General features: G+C 31.1%; 4 protein-coding genes and 1 pseudogene across 4 annotated transcripts; 2 read left to right on the top strand and 3 right to left on the bottom strand.

Annotated features, from left to right (window-relative positions):
• Window positions 1-243: 243 nt before the first annotated feature.
• LOC124536228 (trimethylguanosine synthase) lies at window positions 244-9,484 on the top strand. Its single transcript, XM_047112719.1, has 11 exons — window positions 244-351; window positions 438-570; window positions 986-1,130; window positions 2,209-3,581; window positions 4,123-4,333; window positions 4,942-5,218; window positions 5,286-5,421; window positions 6,788-6,948; window positions 7,377-7,552; window positions 8,037-8,159; window positions 8,351-9,484. Exons 2-11 carry the CDS (start codon window positions 440-442, stop codon window positions 8,444-8,446), a joined length of 2,829 nt encoding a protein of 942 aa, XP_046968675.1. The 5' UTR covers window positions 244-351; window positions 438-439; the 3' UTR covers window positions 8,447-9,484.
• LOC124536551 lies at window positions 4,030-4,108 on the bottom strand (annotated as a pseudogene).
• Window positions 9,485-10,435: 951 nt separating the features above from the next.
• On the bottom strand, window positions 10,436-11,407 carry LOC124536251 (small nuclear ribonucleoprotein F). Its single transcript, XM_047112757.1, has 3 exons — window positions 11,266-11,407; window positions 11,006-11,193; window positions 10,436-10,681 (listed from the first exon to the last, which is right to left on the bottom strand). Exons 2-3 carry the CDS (start codon window positions 11,178-11,180, stop codon window positions 10,590-10,592), a joined length of 267 nt encoding a protein of 88 aa, XP_046968713.1. The 5' UTR covers window positions 11,181-11,193; window positions 11,266-11,407; the 3' UTR covers window positions 10,436-10,589.
• Window positions 11,408-11,664: 257 nt separating this feature from the next.
• Window positions 11,665-13,431, top strand: LOC124536250 (phosducin-like protein). Its single transcript, XM_047112756.1, has one exon. It carries the CDS (start codon window positions 11,942-11,944, stop codon window positions 12,749-12,751), a length of 810 nt encoding a protein of 269 aa, XP_046968712.1. The 5' UTR covers window positions 11,665-11,941; the 3' UTR covers window positions 12,752-13,431.
• A 440-nt stretch (window positions 13,432-13,871) lies between these two features.
• Window positions 13,872-19,327, bottom strand: LOC124536240 (SUMO-activating enzyme subunit 2). Its single transcript, XM_047112740.1, has 7 exons — window positions 19,056-19,327; window positions 18,829-18,983; window positions 18,453-18,600; window positions 16,664-17,158; window positions 15,589-15,760; window positions 15,199-15,366; window positions 13,872-14,925 (listed from the first exon to the last, which is right to left on the bottom strand). Exons 1-7 carry the CDS (start codon window positions 19,197-19,199, stop codon window positions 14,381-14,383), a joined length of 1,827 nt encoding a protein of 608 aa, XP_046968696.1. The 5' UTR covers window positions 19,200-19,327; the 3' UTR covers window positions 13,872-14,380.
• Window positions 19,328-20,014: the final 687 nt, after the last annotated feature.

Raw genomic sequence — 20,014 nt, 5'->3', positions numbered from 1 at the left:
ATTTAAACGAAAACTTTAGAAAAAAGTCTAAAATTTTAACGGAAAACCTAAGTAAAGGAAAATGTGCAAGAGAAGCAAAAGGAGTTAGAGTGAAAAATAGTGATTTAAAACATATGTTTGACTTATTTTTAATTTAAGATACCTTTTGAAGAGATATTGATTGAAATTTACCTGATATATTATTTTGACCTAATTCTTCGATTTCTCTTCACGTTGAGTTAACCTGTGGAATATGTAGATGACATTATTTTTGTCAATAACTGTCAAATGAAAGAAGAAGCAGCAGGTAGTAAGTACTTCCACTGGTAGTCTGGTACTACTTTTAAGGGAGTTTCGATTTAACTTAAGCAGGTTCGCGTATAGTTAATTTATTAAATAAAAACATAATTATAACATAATCTATATCAATAAATTTCACAAAAATATATTTCTTTTAGTGATGATGTCGGAGTATTACGATCATTACCACCGTTGGGAGCCTTTAGCCGAATTTCATTTCTTTTTTGACGATGATGAGGAATTTTACGACGATAATTACGTTTATTGTTTATGTAGTCGAGCTGTAATAAGGTTAGTGCATGATTTAGAATATCATTCATTATAGTTTTTAAAAAATCAATACAAGAAACGTTTGATTTAAGATTTCTTTATTATTTAAAAATTCTCTATAAACAAGTCTTAAATATCATAATGTTAAGAGACTTTTTTTATATTGCAGTTCATCAATGAATGGTTTTAATATTACTCAGCTATGTAGTATTGTTCAGTAGTAGAAATAACATTTTGGTTGTTGATAAAAATAATATAATCATTATTTTGTACAATTTGATTAATTAACTCGAGCAGCACTATTACATTATTAGTATAAAGTATTTGATATTAATTTTTAAAATACAAATAAATCATGACAGTGATAATATCTTAATAATATTATGATAAATCTTTTGCAATTAAAAAATATTAATAAGAAAAATAAATGTTTTAGAGATGGAGTAAGGACTTATTATGCAGAAAAGGAATATGGTACTGAAAGTGAAGCAGAAATTGCAGCCGACTCTCAATCGCAGGATATTGACGATCATTCTCATGTACATTTCTCGGTTGACACTTCATACAAGACTAAATGTGAGGTATGTATTTTTTATGGTTCAAATTCTAAAATCATAAAATTAATACAATACTACGATTTTACTTACATGTTTAATTGAAGCTGAATCAAATTTTTGAGGTTCTGACCCCATAACTTACTCATTAGATTTCGTCAAAATTATTTTATCTTAAAAAAAAATTTACAATTAAGTCACTCAAATAAATGAAATGACATTTGTAACAATTAACTAATTCAAATATTTTTTTCATTAATGTATTTTTAAAATTGAATCAGAAATTAAATCATATTTTTTCTACAAAGAACGAAGAATTAATTCTCTAAGTATTTTGTTGATGATCATACAGAGTAAAAGTTAGTTAAATAAATTATTTTAGTTCAGTCAATTTAAAATAGTCTAAATAAATATAATTTAAATTCATGTTTTCTCAGAATATATAATTATTCTTACTCTATGGATAACTTTATTTTGAGTATTTTAATCAAGCCATTTATTATTGGGTGCACAAATATTTATGGATTGCATTAAATATTTAGAAATAATGTTTGCCTCCTAAGAAGTGAAGGATAACGTAGGAATATAAATTTTAATCGAAGAACTAAATAACTCATTGTTCTTAACCAATTGCCACATATTCTTGAACCAAATCTTTGATTAGATAATGCTTAGTTGGAAGAATTTGTAGTGGTAGGATTTTTATATCACTTCTTTTTAACAAGCTAATTATAAAATATATATATAATTCAAGTTAAGGTTTTTATCATATTGTGTTTATCATAACTCCTACACAGAATTTATTTCTGAGGTAGATTTATTTCTGTTTAAGGACCAAAACAAATGCAAAATTTGTCTAAAGAGTTTTCTTTATAATAATGCTTATCCCAAATTTATTTGAAATTTAAATTTTTTAAGCTTTGGAAACTGGATAAGTCTTGTATCTGATGACAAATATAACATGATAAATATAATAAAATATCATAAAATAATGTTTACAATGTTTCCAATATACATTGTTTACACTGTTTCCAAAAAGGTCTTTATCTGTCGTTTTGTTATATTTTAATGTTTGTTTCTTTAATACACAAAAATCTATTCACAGAAAGATGAAGGTGCCAGTTGCTACTGTAGTGCATCTCATACTGACAATTATTGTTCAACTGATGAGCTAGATCCTACTCAAATACATGGTTTCCCATCCCATGCTCTTCAACCAAGCGACAGTGGCGCTGACCTCACATATCAGGACTGCCATTCCGACTACACCACACTTGACAAAATAGAAAGAATGGAACAGGATATCATTGATACCAATGAAAATTACCTATCAGATAATACATGGGAAAAATTCTGGGCTTCTAACGGTGAAAGAATTATTTGGGCTTCCTGGATTAAGAAGTACAGTGACTACATCAATCCAACATATCTAGATGAAAACAATGATTTAGTTTTGGATGATAACAACATTCCGAAACAGCACTCAGCCGAGCCTTTGTGTAATAAGGACGTAGTTGATTACAGAGAACGCGATGATGTTAATGTCATGAGGGAGAGGAAATTCTCTTATGATTCTAAAGTCAATCCTTACAAAAAGGCCAGTAAGGACCAGAATTATGAAGATAAATATGATAAACCAAGTGAGAAAGTAAGTGACAAAGATGAAATGTGGCTTCCAGCACGTAGAAGACGTTCTTGCTCTGAACACGATGGAATTGTAAGTCCCAGAACACTTCCAGGTACAGATTCGATGACAAATGTGACCAAACTAACTCTTTCGAGTCACAATGTTACTTCCAGTCATGTAACATCAGAATCAACTCCAACAGATGATTATAGTGTCTCATCATCAACGTCAACATCTGATGATCAATTTAATGATCAGACAAGGATCGTAAATATTGATGATACAGAACAAATGCCATCCGAAGATTTGGATACTGAACAATATTGGCAATTTCTATGGAAGAAACATTTTGGCGAACAATATGCTTTGCACTACGCAAATTATATTGAATGTCATGAAATAAGAAACAGAGAAATAGCTGCTTTGAATGTACAAGAGAGTAAAATTGAAGAATTGAAAGGTTTAGATAATGAGTGTGAGAATAGTGAAGGGAATTCACAGGAACTGCCTTCGGTTATTGAAGTTCAAACACAAATCGATAAAATTAACTTAGAAGAAAAGGTCGTCAAACCAAAAAGGAGGACTAAAAATGCAAGTAATCGCATCATAAGCTCAGTGGGTGTACTGCTGCAAAATTTACTCAAAGAACAAAAGGACAAGTCGATAGATGAAGCCTTTGATGGTGAAGATGGAACAACTAATAACGAAAAGTCTGAGTCATTGGCATTGGAGAAGAATGAAAATACAACTGGATCGAATAATCTGCAAAACAATAGCAATGTATCCAAACACGATTATTATGATGGAGACGACGATCCACCTGAAGAAAAGCCGGTATCGTTAAAGAGAAGGTAAAATTAAATAAGTATATTTCTCAATTAATTACCAAAAGATCTTCTTAATATCCAAGGTTTCTAAATGTTGCTGATCAAACAAATCTTTTAGCTTTAGGATTTAGAATATATTATGGAAACATATTTCGTTTCATTTTCATCACTTTAGTTAATCATTTTATATACAACAACAACAACAGCCTGTAAATTCCCACTGCTGGGCTGAAGGCCTCCTCTCCCTTCGAGGAGAAGGTTAGGAACATATTCCACCCCGCTGTTCCAATGCGGGTTGGTGGAATACACATGTGGCAGAATTTCTATGAAATTTGTCACATGCAGGTTTCCTCACGATGTTTTCCTTCACCGCAGAGCACGAGATGAATTATAAAGACAAATTAAGCAGATGAAACAGCGGTGCTTGCCTGGGTTTGAACCCGCAATCATCGTTTAAGATGCACGCGTTCTAACCACTGGACCATGTCGACTCTAGTGTGTTGATCTCGTGAAGAGCTTACTATAGAAATGATCCTATGTAGTAAGGTCTCATTTTATATTACAGCCATGAAATCGACGACGAAGAGGTGAATTCGGAGAAAGTTAAATCGACATTCCAAATCATGGGTTTCTCATTCGACTCAGAGAAGATACCGAAGGGTCAGCTTATTTATAGAAAGCGGTTAGGGAGACTGCGTCCGCCGCGGTACAAGCGAAACGGGACGTCGAAGAAGACATACTTTGACGATGAAGGAAAACCGTATCACTTGGAACAGGTCAGCGAATATTTTCTTAAAGTTTTTCATTACCAATTGTCTTATCATAGTATAAAACAAAGTCTCTTAATTGCTTGTCCCTATGTATGCTTAGATTTTTTTAAAATTATGCAAAGGATTTTGGGTTTATTTTTAATAGTGATTCGAAATAATAGTTTTTGTATATAATATCATGGATAATATAGGAGAGAATGTCTGAAAAACTGTGAATATTGCAAGACATTCCGCAATACATTTTGTATTGGACCGTGAAAATGAGGCGGGTCGCTAATGTTATATACGTAAGATTCCAGTACAAAAGAATAACTATGTGTTTCATGTGAAGTTATTTGTGTGAAGCATATCAATCTATCGAGATAATACATTTTCCGTTGTCCTAAATTAAAGTTTTCTTGGTAGAAATATTCCAGTAGAATAAGCAATAACGCCTGATCTATAAAGATATTAGGAGATACAATTAAGAGAATAAATTAATCGCTTCCATCAGCTATAATATAAAATCTAAATGTGCTATTAGACATTCTTCGGACATTTTTTTAATTCATAAAGTTTACATTGAAATGATTCCAAATTTAAAATCAAGCAATAATGATGATAATTCTTTTCAGAATCAAGAATCACAGGATGAAGGCGAAATGCTTACGGATGATGATGGTCCAGAAATACAATCAGATGGTGAGAAAAATAACTTAGAAAACAAACTAGAAGAAAGCACAAACACAGAAACAGAAAACACAGAAAACCATGAATCCAAAGATAACGAGATTGAAATCGAAACTATATCTGAAAATACTGCAGATATTTTACAAGAAGACGTTGAACCACAGAGTGATGTTATTAACAGCAAAAACGACGAACAAACAGATACTCATGTCGAAATAACAAGTAAGTTTTCTATATGTATATTATCTTGAGAAAACATGTATTGTAAATCTGATGTATTGTTTTTCAGGTCTTAATAAACGCAGGCGTCGACCTAAAAGGTATCCTCGAATGGAGGACTATGATACAACAGACATGCCAGTAGAGCTCAAAGGAGATGAGAAAATGTTTAAGTATTGGAAGAAACGACATTCGTTGTTTCATCGGTAAGATAATCTTTAGCAACAATAATTACATATAGTAGGACACAAATTAGATGTAGCATCGGAAAATGCAATGGAATGAAATTAAAATCGATTACTGCCGATTTACACAACCAATAGAAATAGCTCCCTATCGCGCCATTCGGCGCTATTCGTCGCTATAGATTGACGCTTTAGAGAAAGCAAGTGCATGTAAATCCACCCGTCAAATTGACGAGTATATTAGGTCTTATGATATAACAAGTTATTACGTTTGTGCAAAGATCATATTCGCATGAGAAATTAATATTGATAATTTGGTATAGCATACTCAATTCGGATGTGATCGGTTTTACGAATTTTGCCGATGCGACATCTAAGTTGTGTCGTACTATACCTTTTCTCTGTTCCAATTGAGTTAATATTTATCTCTAAAATTATTATCTAGATTATAGTAACTGGGTTTTAGTTTAGGCACCACCCACTCATCAGATATTCTACCGCCAAACAACAGTACTTGGTATTGTTGTGTTCCGTTTTGAAGGGTGAGTGAGTCAGTGTAACTAAAGGCATAAGGGACATAACATCTTAGTTCCCAAGGTTGGTGGTCCTTTGGCAATGAAAAGAATGTTTAATGCTTCTTACAACATTATTGTCTATGGGAGATGGTGACCATTTACCATCAGGTGGCCCATATACTTATGTGTATGTCAAATAATAGCATAAACAAAACTGGGTATTCTCTTAGTGTATTGTTTTAAATATTATCTATTAATGTGAATTATTGTGTGAATTTATTATTTTTAATTTACTATATTATTTACTGCCTTACTTAATTTTTAATTAGTCAATGTCAATATAATATGTCTATCTATTTTTAAAAGTCCGATTTAATTTAATTTAAATTAGCTTTGAAGATTGTTAAATTTAAAATTTTAATTAAATTTTAATAATAATTATTTGCATCTATACTGTAACTGTAAAAATTGTATGAATTATTTAACATAGGAAACAATTTAGATTTAAGTAATAGTTTTTGTGTTAAAATTTTTATGTATTCAATAGTTACTGTATGTTTCCAAAATAAATAAATAAATAACTCGATTTAATATCAACTTAATTAAATGTGAAAAGTAAATTTTTGGTCTGCAAGAGTTGGACTATATCGGTACTAAAAGTTTTATAGGATAATATAATATATATTAATTTTTATATTTCTTACAGCACTGTTGTCTATGGGAGATGGATGTGTATGTCAACTAATAGCATAAACAAAACTGGGTATAACTCGATTTAATGTCAACTTAATTAAAAGTGATCGGGACTAAAAATTTTATAGGATAATATAATATTTATTAATTGTTAACATCAACCGTGGTAACACTTGCAGCTTCGACGAAGGCATACAGTTGGACCGCGAGAGTTGGTTCAGCGTGACGCCGGAGAGCGTGGCGCGCCACATCGCCGACAAGTGCGGGCGCGACCACGTGGTCGACGCCTTCTGCGGCGCCGGCGGGAACACCATACAGTTCGCGCTCACGTGCAAGAAAGGTAACACTAAATAAACCTGTTTTTTTTTTTAATTTATTTTGTCTTGTTGGCTGTACGGTGTAATACTTTTGCCTTTTCCCTCTAAGGAAAGAAAAAAACGGAAAAAAAAAAATATTTTGTCTTGTCTATGTCCATTTGCCCATGCCATTATCACTTCAATCTTTTTTTTTATGTGATTACGTGATAATCATATAAAAATCCAGTTAAAAAATAAAACTCATTATGTAGAAATTACTTTTTTAATAATACTTGTACCAACTAACAACAACAACTGAGAACAACATTTGATTAAAAAATGAAATGTTAGTGTAGATGCAATATTAGTATTATGGTCATTTCTACTAATAAACCTCATTGCATATATCCTCAAAAAACATGCTAAATATATAAAAAACACCAACTTACACCCTTTATTTGAACTTTTCCAGTAACCGCCATAGATATCGATCCAGCAAAGATAGAAATGGCAAAGCACAACGCTGCAGTTTATGGTGTGGCAGATCGAATAGAGTTCATAGTGGGAGACTTTTTTGAAATAGCACCAACTCTAACAGCAGACATGGTGTTCTTAAGTCCTCCTTGGGGAGGGCCGAACTATTCTGATGTGAGTTATTTATTTATTATAGAAATGTGTAATTTAGTTAAGGCTACTTCCAAAAGAATTTCTAAGCTAGATTTCTTATTTGTGGACTTAAATGGGACAGCAAATCAGTGCCAGTACCTACACTGGCATACTTGTTCTTAAAACTGGATCAGTTCCATACAAAGAATTCATACATTAATTGAATAATTTAAGCAAAAAAACAGTATATTCATTAACTATAATACATGATTGATGAAATCGAATTTAATTAATGACTTGTATGTTCAGTAAGATCTTCATTACAAACCTTGGTTTTAAATGCTGTCAAGTGGTTGTTTGGAAAATAATACTGTATTCTTCTTTCAAATGAATAATCAATGGTAACAGAAAGAGAAGTCAATATTTAAAAAAAAACATGCTAAATAACTTTTACAAGTAACCATAATAAATGATGACTAAGCATAGGGACATTTTATACTTATAGCTATGTATTTCCATATTGCAGAATTATGAATATGACATAGAAACTATGCTGGAACCCAAACCAGCATCAGAATTAATGAGGATTGCTCGGGATATCAACTCGAACATAGCACTGTACTTACCGAGAAACACAAGAATGGATCAGGTATTATTATATTTTGTATAAAATTTGAAAAGCAAAATAAGCTAATGGTTGTGTCAGACTTGATATTACTGAAATCTTAAGTAGTAGAAAAAGTGGATAGTGTCTAGGATGTCTGCAAACTACAACAAATTTTGTTTCAATTTAGTTTGATTGATATATTGGTTGTTTATAATGATAATGTTTTATTGCAGATACTTTCCATTGCTCAAGAAGTCGGCGGTTCTGTAGAGGTAGAACAAAGTTATTTAGATAAAAGATTTATAGCACTCACTGCCTATTTTTATTAGATATAATTATATTGCTGAATACATCAAACATTTTCAAATATATCAATTTTTATGTATTGCTTAGCCATCTCATATTTTAATCAATTAAAAAATGTTGGCAAAATTTTAATCATTACATTAAGATGATATCATGTAAAACAAAATAGGTTTCAAAATTAATTGAATATTCAAATTAAAATAACATATATAGTGGATTTAAAATAAATAAATATTTCAGTATATAGGTCTGCATTGTTCCGAGTTATCTGCATTTAAACTGTTGTAATAAACATATTGTTATAGTGTAATTTTAAAATATTTTTATATTACCTCAGTGTTGCTACACTTTAATATTATTAGATTTTTTTTTATCTGTACATATTTAACAGCGCAGTTTTTTTAAATTTTAATAAAAAGTAACAAGCAATAACTATACAAATAGGGTTTATACTACTTTTTCTCACCTAATATTGTATTTTAAAATAAATATATTTAAATAGAAGATGTATATCGCAGTATAAAAACAATATGTAAATTGCCTTACAGTTTGAAAGCTACACTTTTAAAAATATATAAAAATAAGAGTATATACTATTATTATAAAATATAAGAATTTCATCAATTTATATCTATATCAAGGTTTGCTATATGTGTTGTTTTTCTGAAAAAGAAGCAATCCTTAAGCTATTGTGTATTAAATTACTTGAACTTGCATTTAGAAAATAGATAGATATTTTATCTAGCAGAAATATATTGTAATGCACTGTAGAAATTATTTTTCATGTGTCAAATAATATCTGTGTATTACTTTAAGTGTTACCACACTTATATACACAATAAATTTTAAAATTGCCTATTGGCACCTTGATATCTGATTGGGTATTTGAGGAGATTGATATGCTGATATTGCAACTCAAATATATATAACTGGAGTCAGATATGTATGTGATTGAATGCATTTATAGATGAATACCTATTTGTAGGCCTTGTGTGTGTGACCATAAATGTTGTGATCTCTGTAAATATTTGTTGATGATATTATACAACTTCAACTGTGAATGATTTTTGTCTTATTTCAAATTTGTTTATTCAAAGAATAAGTTAATTGTCAATAAGATTATTAATAAAAATAGGCTATTCGACAATGCGAAAAATAAATTGTGAATTATTGTAATCACTGTATATTATGAGTTTAAAAATGGTTATTTACTAACGAAAGTTGGAAATAATACTTAATTTATTTAAAAATCCATAAATAAAAGTGCATTTTTCAAATGTTTGTCACGTGACACAAAACGCTCCTGATTGGCCGGGCTTATGATAAAGTCACTTTTTTGTAAACCTTGCATTTCTACTATATGTACCACAGATAAAGTGACGTCACCGACCCCATTGCAGCGCCATATTGTCCAAGTAGCGTTTTTGCGCACTATTTAAATATGGAATTTTTAATATATTTTTCGGTAAATATGTACTAGAAATGACAAAAAAACAACTTTGACTGGGTTCCTTAACTTCTACTAAGTAATATAAAATGGATTTTAAAAACCAGTCAAATAGCCTATTGTGAATAAGATTTGTCATCCACTTGAAATGTAACTTCCACAAAGAGCTTGTATGTACGGGGAATCAATAACTTTATTTGATGGGGCTTTGTGCAACCCAGTCAGTACATATGGATGGATTATACTAGCATCTGATTGCAATGTGAATTTTACAGATAATTGCTTAACTAACAATTGTTATTTCATAGATATCCTTTCTTATGATTTCATCGATATTCTTATAACATCCATGAGGTTTACATGAGAATATAAAAAACATAAACATAACTTGTGTTGGGAACTTCTAAATTATAGAAGAAATAAAAAATAAACAATATTTAAATCTTATATTTAGGTGGAAAAATCACATTTTCAAAATATCCATTGAAAAGAGTTACAACTTAAGCATTATAATTACCTTGGTAAGAGACCTTAATTAACCTCTTAGAATATTTACTTTGACCACTGTTTTGTTGAATAACTTGGTATTTCAACTAATTCCCCTTTGATTTTTAACATCAAACTTAGAGGTGTTTTTTTTTCACGCAAGTGACAGTAGGATGGATAAAAATGTTTAAATGTACATTCCTAATTTAATTTTTTACCAATAATATCTAAATTTATTCTTTCATTTCACCTTCTTCGTCTTCTTCTTCTGCTCCTCTAACATATAACACGTTATTACATCTTATAAGAACTTCACCAAGATTACCTAGAAAAAATGTTATTACAATTTAATAAATACAATTTTTAGTACATAATATAGTTACCATAGAACGTACATCATAATATGATGTAATGTCATATAATGAACATGTCTTTACCATTGAAATCATCTCAGAAATCATCGCTCAATTTAAATATTTTTTTTATTGTAAAAGATTATTATACACACACTATACAAAGAATCAAAGACGATTAAAAGGAAATTGGCTCTGAATAAGAAATTGTCCGCTCTTAAAAAAGTTATTTACTTCTTAATTCTTTTAAAAACACTAAGAGGTTATAATAAATATTAAAATTTCAATAGTCTAACCTGTACAAGATCCATCAACAATTTCTTCTGTATTGGCTAGTTGTAAGTTCATGTATCCATCTGCTGAAACCAATAAGCCTTTATACTCGTGACCCCACTTTAATTTAACAAGAACAGACTTGCCCGTTAGGCTGTTGAGGAATGGTTTAGGGTTAATAGGCATAGCCGCCGCCATTTTTCTGTTTTATCTGAAAGGTAATGTTTTGTTAATTTTGTTTGCAAATGTAACAGCACATTAATATTTCGAACAAAAGTCTTACTTTAGTACTACTGAACTAAAAGCCGCGAATTGCTAAAAGCCGCGTCGTATTGTATAGAACCAAAAGATTACAAAGTGACAATGACAATTAATATTAAGTGTTGTAACTTATCATACGAATTACCATAAACAACTAATAATGAGAATTTCGCATACGCATTATTGGAGTGCTACATTTTTCCGATTGTTTTTATTTTATTCAATCCCCGTTTTTAACGAAATGGTAGCTGCGGTTTATTAAATGATATTTAAATTTTTGTGATTATTAAAAAACATTAATAAACCTTTAATCCGGCTATTTAATGAAATAATATGATTTTTTAGTATACTTCATACTACTACCTATAAATCACTCTTGGCATCGTGTTCCGTTCAATTGACAGTTTACTTTGACATTTTTAATTAAATATATTATCTATACTATAGCATTAGCCAAAGTGTTACTTATATTTGTACTTAGTGATTCTCGATTCTTTCCTAAGCCTTTTTGGTATACTTAATAATTACAATAAACTTTATACGGGCATGGCATTCGCAATTGCCATTATTTTGTGACTACCAATAAATATCGTAGTACTAATTATAAAGGTTTGAATACTCATTGTGGCTGTTTTTTCTAATTAATTTTATTATAACAATTTTACCCAACTTGTGAATTACCAAAATTTTCATACATTATGGCTACTTTGGAAGATAAAATTCTGGGTGAGAAATTACAAAACTATTGTAGCAGCAGTGAAGATGAAGGGGGATCTGGTGATGAAGACAGTGCGAGCGGTGATGAGGAAGGGACTGCGTCTAAAATGTGTTCGGCGCGCGCAGAACCTCCACCTATTAATAACTGGAACGGTTCCGCCACCAATACCGGTCCGAAAGGTGTACTTGAAGATTGGAAGAGATTTAAACAGTTAGAAGCTGAAAACCGCAAAGAATTGGCTAAAGAGCGTATTGCTCTTGCTAAGAAACTTACCCTAACCGTAAAAACAGCACAGGAAGAAGAAGAAGCAAAAGAAATTGATGAGCTAGAGGATGAATTAAATGAGTTAATGGATGAAGATTTCTTGATGAAATATCAACAACAGAGAATGCAAGAGTTAATGGCTCAATTACAAAAGGCTCCTAAATTTGGCAAAGTACTAACATTAAACAGCCAAGAAGACTTTTTAAATGCTATTGATAAGGAAGATAGCAAAGTTACAATCATTGTACATATTTATAATAACGGTGTTAAAGCATGTGAGAGTATGGATGGCTGTCTAAGGTTATTAGCACCTGATTATCCTGCTGTAAAATATTGTAGGATAGCTGCTGATATTACTGGCCTGAGTCGTCACTTCCGCATCGATGGAGTCCCAGCTTTATTAGTATATAAGGGAGGACAGATAATTGGTAACTTTGTAAAACTTGCAAATGAACTCGGTGAAGATTTCTTTGCAACTGATGTTGAGAAATTTTTAATAGAATATGGAATGTTACCAGAAAACTAAATTTTTTGTGATAATATTATATTGCTTAATGAAAATGTACTTAAATGTAGTTTTGTTGTATGTCTATTAACATATATATTAATTAAGATTTTTTAAAATATACAAAAAAAAAAATTTGTAAAGCTATTACTTTAGTAGTAGATTATATACATCAATTAACATAAAAAAATCACATCCTTCATTATGTCATTGCATGGTATAATAAAAAAAAAATCAAACTGCATTTTTAATATAACAGCTTAAGCATTAAGTTATTAATATATAAGTTAGTCTTTTTATTTAGCTATTAAGTTATAAATAACATTTCTTGCTTTATGTCTGTAATCAATCACTTGAGCTATGAAATATTTGTAATTCTAAACTCACTTTCTTAAGCAATATTAATTGTCTAGAGAAAGTTTTACTTGTTTTATGTATGAATTATTTTTGTTCTCTCAATCTTATATGCTTCGGTGCAGGCACTGATTTGAGATTAGATGTGTATGTGTGTGTTTGTAATAGATTTAAATTTAGAATGATTTATTATCATTATTTCTTAAGGTATATGTTATAATTTATTCAGATAGGATTAACACTTCAAAGGTTTTTTTTCTCATAATTCAGATTATGATAGCATTAACCCACCAATTTTTGTCAATAAGATATTAATACAAAAATGAATAAAAAAGTTTTGTTTCATTCCAATGTTTTTTTTTTTAGTAGTTGAAGTACCTAAATACCAATATCAGGTCAGAGTTAAATTATTCAATGGTAACTAGAGTAATTTAAGGTCCAAACTATATAAATTTAATTTTCCTTCATCTTGTGAGATGTATTTCATGTTTTCTGACATTTTATTCTCTAATTGGACAATTTTTTTAAAAGCAAAATTATGTTGATTACTGAACAATTCTAATGTGAATTTTATTTTACAAAAGACAACATAATTGAATGTAATTTTACATTGATAAAATGTAAAATTAATCATAATAAAGTTGATATTTTACTTAATTCGTTTATATGGGTAATATGACTAATTTGGGTTTAGCAAACCAAATAAATATTATGGTGTGATCACTATTTTTATTCCAATAAAATCTTTGACAATGTAGCAGGTTTCAGAATGAAATAAAATTAAATGTTTTTGTAATTTTTTATTTTTGAGAAGTAACATTTCGAAATTCTTATAAATTATGAGTTGTTCATTCAGTAAATTACAAATCTTTTCTTAATTGAACTTGAAAGTAATATTGTATTTGAGAATCATTTTATTATTTGATTTCGAACCACTTGTGCTAGCTTATTTGGAACAATATTTTAATATTATTGACACAATCTTAGTCACTATACACGAAGGTAGAAAATTTACTTGCTTCAATACTCAAGGCAAACCATATGTTTGCACATTATTAATAACAATTATAGTTTGAAATGATGAATAAAATTGAATATCATAAAAATACAAGTTATTGATATTTTGTAGAAAGGTATAACCATAGTAAATGTATAATCTTAGACAATACTTTTACAAAGATATAATCACTACAAATATATTTTAACTGTACTTACACTTTAAAGAGTTCAATATAAATACTAGTTACCATCGTTTGCATGTAACAATAAGAATTTACACACAATGGTGATATTTAACTAGCAGAGTTCAACGACTTCATCACTTATTTCAGTACGTCTGCGCTTTGGTGGTTTCGGTGTTGGTTCACCATCATCATCTTCGTCAATAATTTCCATGTCACTATCACTATCTTCTTTAGAACGGGATGGACCGGGTTTTGGTTCCTTTGCACCATTAGAGCCATTAGCTGTCTTGTCCTCCTTTGGAGCTGGCATTGGTGCATCTGTGTCTGTTACGAGGCGCCATGATTTCTCATCATCTTCTTGTTGTAGCCTGACACGAACTTCATAGTTTTGTAGGAAGTCATCAACTAACAGAGCACAACCATCATTGAGTCCAATCTCTTCAAGAGTTTTTTCATTGTTGTGGTCTGTTTCACCAGGTTCTGAAGACAACACAACAAGCCCTTTGCCTTCAACGGTTGCATCTGGAGCTTGCATGTTGAGTCCTTCTTTGAAGGCAGTGTTCAGATCTTTAAGAGTGAGTTGTTTGATATTGCAAGCAAGACCTACTTCTGGTTTCGGAGCGCATACATAACACTTAGGGTTTGGTGCAGTTAAAGCTGGAAAAAAAGTAATTGGTTAAATTTATTTGTATAACAAGACCTCATTGCTGCTTTTTAATTTATAATGAAGGGGGTTTAATATTTGTTAAAAATTTATTTCAACTCAGGAAAATACCTTTAATAAAGGATGCCTCCTTTCTCTAGTTTTGTAATTAACAAAAAAATTAAAGTAACATAATATTATTAAAAAAGTTGCGTCACGTCACGTTGAGTAGTCGCGTCAACTTTCTCGTCACAAATGACGCATTGAATCATTGTATTTCTACTTACTTTTTTCCGGTACAAACAATTGTCCACGATGATTAACTTTGGGTCTTAAATAAACACTTGTGCATGTTTCGATTTCTCCCTTCAGCAGGGCTTGGGCACGTATTACTGCCAGCCCTGCTACAATCGCGTTAGCTGTAGCTATTGCTGGAATGATGTTCCCCGCCATTGCTAAAAATGTAAAAAATGTTTACATAAGTTGTATTATACAATTGATTTATAAGTTTCCCAAGCTGAAGAACAAGACCATTTTTTAATTTAACATATAAATAGTATTAAATGAATTATTAAAACTAAGCAATATGGAAAACTATGATTAACAGAGGCTAATTAAACGACAACTTTAATATTAACTATAAAAAAGGCAATAATAAATAGATTTTAAAGATTTACATTTGATTTCAAAACGTGACTTCAGTTGTATGTTGAAGATGTGGGCACGAATGTTCGCGCATGCCGTCACAAAGTCCATGGCGCTCTTCTCATCCTTGTCCCAAACAAGATGATCACCATCAGGACGACTCTTCAAATCTGTTTGTAATGCCTTGCAGCTGGCGGCAAATACCTGTGAAAATATAGTATCAATTTATTCATTTAATGCTTTGTGCTAGCCCATCTGGGTAGGTACCACAGACTCATCAGTTATTCTTCCGCCAAATAACAGTAATCAGTGTTGTTGTGTTCCGGTTTGAAGGGTGAGTGAGCCAGTGTAACTACAGGCACAAGGGACATAACATCTTAGTCCCCAAGGTTGGTAGCACACTGATGATGTAAAGAATAGTTAATATTTCTTACAGTGTCATTGTCTATGGGTGATGATGACCACTTACCATCAGGTGGCCCATATGCTCGTCAGCCAACCTATACCATAAAAAAAAGCAAAATTGTATACAGGATAATGTCCCCATTTTAATACTAAGGCACTTTAGAGAACAATATTTAAAATATGACTATCTGTGTTGTATAGGATATATTACAAGTAGCAATTATTAAAGCCCATTTGGACTGCAACAAAATAAATCCACTCTCTCTGCTATCACATTAAGGGAAATAATGTGCATTGAGTGTAAATTGTATAATCTAATTTTAGGTGATGGATGTTTTTTTTATAAACAATTGATAGTATGTTACACCTTGTAATTAAATTATTGATTCTCATAAGATTGAACTACACATGTTATATACCGTTCAAATGCTACCATTACAATATACTTATATATAAAAATGTTTTTTTCACTTATATCCAGCATAATTAGTTATTTAACTGCCAAACAGAATACTGAGTAACGCTTTGTTGAATATGATACGTCAGTGGAATATGAAACAATATCTTAGAAGGTTAGTGGTATACTGACAATGTAAAAATTAATTTTGATATTTGTTACTTTGGCTATGTGAACAAGGCTTCTTGCCATTAGTGGATATTATATTCAGTGTTATATTATTAGTACATTTTATATCAAATTACCTGTGCACATTCGTGTACTGTCCACACTCTCTGATCAGGTAATCCTGAATGTTGGGCAGGTGCATTATCTTTTCCTGGCAGATTATCCCATGTTAAAGGAGTGGGTGGGCGACGTTTCTTCCACAAATTCTCCATGGATAACAAATAACGAATATCATCCCCAAAGAGCTTCGAGAATAACTTTTCGGGATCGTAGTTTGTGTCCGAAGCCCAAGCTCTTGTACTTTTTCTTTCAATATTGCCTGCCGCTGTTCCCTCAGAGGACAATGCAGATGCACCTGCATCTCCAGCTGCTTCAGGGTCTGCTGTGTCTGGACTTACATCTTGGTCTGGGTCTTCTTCACCAAACAGTTGGTTGAAGAGATGCTTGGCCCAAACAATGCAATGAATGGGTTCAGATGGAGTATTTCTGATGGTGCAGCCAGGGAAAGATTTTTGTGGGGCTTTTGGTTGACATTCATAACATTGTGTTAGACCTTTTTTGATAAGTTCAACCTATGGAATTACAAGTTTCAGGTTAATGCATTATATATTCATGTTTCCATTACATCAGAGAACTTTAATAAGCAATTTATTGTATACTTAGTGTTTTTTCATTCATTTCATTTGAAAATCATCATTCTTTTAAAATACAATGAGGAAATCCTTTGTTTTCAATTATTATCATGTGATAAAGATGAAGAATAATTGCATATGTAAAAACATTATTTTTTTTTTATATATTATATTTAAACATTTTTATACCATTTTTTCCCAAAATAGTTGCATGATGGCTATGACATAAATATATTCATCATAATCACACCACTGTCATGCTTATATTGTCTTTCAGACAGAATGCTACTGGCCATCTGCAGATTTAGTTTGGCAAATAAATATTTAAAAATAATTGGGTCGGCATTAGAAATTCGCATCCCGAATTTGATGATAGTAGGGGTTGTTTCTTAAAGGGGTTGTTCCCCTCTCTCAAAATTTACCACTCCCAACCCGCGGAAACCCATAGTTTTTTTTTAATGTGCGTTTAAAGTTACGTGTAACGGATCGATATTTTACATTATAATTAACCTTAAATCATTATTTTTATGTTTATTAGCTTTTTTCTGTATTATACTTTAACAAATAGGTACCTACTATATTAATTTATAGTAAAAAAAACGTGTAAAAGTTTAATTTAATTTTGAAGTAAAGCGATTCTTTTGTAAAGAAAATAATAATCACCCAGAAGATTTTACGAACATGATAATAGAATACAATATAACATAAAATATAAAAAAGATCCATTTATCGCATTATTAAATTTAGTCAAGTATATATACAGATAAATGGTTCTTATAAATTTCTAAAATATACCTATTGTTGTTTCTATTTTTCACCCAAAATTAACAGCTGTGAGAGGCACAGGAGTGGCGAAGCCACTCCGGCAACAAAAATAGTAGATAGTTATAGTAGCTAAGGATAGGTTAGGTTAGGTTAGATTTTATGACCAAACGCTGCGCAAGCCGAGCGAGCGAAGCGAGCGTGCCGCGGCAGCGGCCGGCGCAGCGCCAGAAATCACATTGTATACCAATAATTGGAATTTTATATCTCTCCCCTTCCAAAATTTAACTAACAGTACGAATTTTGATGATTTTAGTATTGAAATTTAAAAATTGAAAAAAAAAAAACTAATGATTTCCGCGCGGGGGGAGTGGTGGTGTAGGTACTACACCACCCCCCCTTACCCCCCACCCCTTCCCCAACCTTAAATTCGGGATGCGAATTTCTAATGCAATCCCAAATAATTTATTACCTGTCCAGCATAGCCTGCAGTTCCAGTTTCGATGAGCGGCACGTTAGCAGCTAAACACATTCTATTTACATGGTTTCTGGCAACCCGGTTATCCAATGCATTCATCACAATATTGAATTGCTTGAAATAACTTACTCCATAATCATTGCTAAAAATATTATTTTCATATAAATACATTATTAGCAGTAGATAATATAGTATAGAAATACTTTGTTTTTTTTTTAATTAGCATTAATCTGCTTTGTATTACAAATATCTAATTTCAAATGAATACTACTAAAAAACATACTAAGAATAAAAAAAAAGTAATGAAGTTCGTGACAGTGATTTGGGTTCATTTACCTTTATGACGATTATAACCTAATATATTACTAACCTGATCACACTGTCATGATGCGCAATGATATTAACGTTCGGATTAAAGCTAAGTGCACTGTCCTTGGCCACTTGGGCTTTCGACTTCCCAACATGCTCCTTGTGAAACAAAAATTGACGATTCAAGTTGCTTACGTCGATTGTATCAAGGTCGATCTGAAAATTAAACGTAATATTATATACTTATTAAAATAACACCGAAAACGAGTTAATATATACTACACATACAATTTCAATCTGAGGGAAGCCGGTCAGAACAAGGTTTTTCAGTATTTCACAACCAATTCCGCCGGCACCAACAACTAGAATCTTAGAATTTGCTATAGCCTCCGTCAATTTCTCATCGAACACTCCTGCTACCCGTGCTACCATTTTCTTTGCGATATATTTTATCTTAGTTGCTAGAAATTCTTATAGATTTTACAAATATTTATTAATTGAATACGACGACGAGGAATTTGCGGCACCGACACAACTGTCAAAGTTGGCGTCAGGCAGTGTTGCCACTATGTATTAATTGAACCATAGACGGACTTTGCGAAATTGTTGCGGAAACAGGTATTAATTAAAATATAGAATAAAATATAAATATTACTACCTCAAGAATATAATTTGAAAACATATTAATGTATCTCCATATAAGTGTTTTCCCTTTTCAATAATTTAGTATTAATAACCAATTTGATATCAATTGGTTAATAGGTCATCTATAAATATATAAAATGAACGGGCGTCCATTCCATCCTATTAAAATCAAGGAGTCCAATTTTTGGAAATCGAGAGTTAAGTAAGTATCGCGCTGCTTACTTAAAGTGAAGCAATTAGAAATTTTTATTGTTTATTTAATAATTTTCTAATAGCTATTATAATGCAAGCAAACTAGCAGCAATTTTTGGCCGGTATTGCCGTTAGTGTTATTATTACGTTATTACCGTAGCGATACCGTTAAAATCAAAAGTAAAAGATTCTTTATTCGAGTAAGCTTTTACAAGCATTTTTGAATCGTCATTTAACAACTATTAAGAAATCACATTCTGATAATTAATTAAACTCATAAAACATCTTAGGGATAATTTTTACCCCTTGATTATTTCTTGGACTTGTTAAAGAGGAAAATAAATAGGCTATTTGACTGGTTTCTAAATTCCATTTCATACTATTTAGTAGAGGTTAAGGAAGCCATTATT

Source organism: Vanessa cardui, chromosome 16, assembly GCF_905220365.1.
Source record: "Vanessa cardui chromosome 16, ilVanCard2.1, whole genome shotgun sequence".
Lineage (NCBI taxonomy): Eukaryota > Metazoa > Arthropoda > Insecta > Lepidoptera > Nymphalidae > Vanessa > Vanessa cardui.
The sequence above is the reverse complement of the archived record's forward strand: the minus strand, read 5'-3'. Positions and strand labels throughout refer to the sequence as shown.

Excerpts from the sequence above, each read along its gene's own strand:
- LOC124536228 (XM_047112719.1), top strand. The coding sequence starts at position 440 with ATGATGTCGGAGTATTACGATCATTACCACCGTTGGGAGCCTTTAGCC. Across the intron at positions 3,582-4,122 it reads CCGGTATCGTTAAAGAGAAG|CCATGAAATCGACGACGAAG; the intron begins GTAAAATTAAAT and ends TTTATATTACAG. Across the intron at positions 4,334-4,941 it reads AACCGTATCACTTGGAACAG|AATCAAGAATCACAGGATGA; the intron begins GTCAGCGAATAT and ends AATTCTTTTCAG.
- LOC124536251 (XM_047112757.1), bottom strand. The coding sequence starts at position 11,180 with ATGGCGGCGGCTATGCCTATTAACCCTAAACCATTCCTCAACAGCCTA. Across the intron at positions 10,682-11,005 it reads TGTTGATGGATCTTGTACAG|GTAATCTTGGTGAAGTTCTT; the intron begins GTTAGACTATTG and ends CATTTTTTCTAG.
- LOC124536250 (XM_047112756.1), top strand. The coding sequence starts at position 11,942 with ATGGCTACTTTGGAAGATAAAATTCTGGGTGAGAAATTACAAAACTAT.
- LOC124536240 (XM_047112740.1), bottom strand. The coding sequence starts at position 19,199 with ATGGTAGCACGGGTAGCAGGAGTGTTCGATGAGAAATTGACGGAGGCT. Across the intron at positions 18,601-18,828 it reads CATCATGACAGTGTGATCAG|CAATGATTATGGAGTAAGTT; the intron begins GTTAGTAATATA and ends TAATATTTTTAG. Across the intron at positions 17,159-18,452 it reads CTGCAGGCTATGCTGGACAG|GTTGAACTTATCAAAAAAGG; the intron begins GTAATAAATTAT and ends GTAATTCCATAG.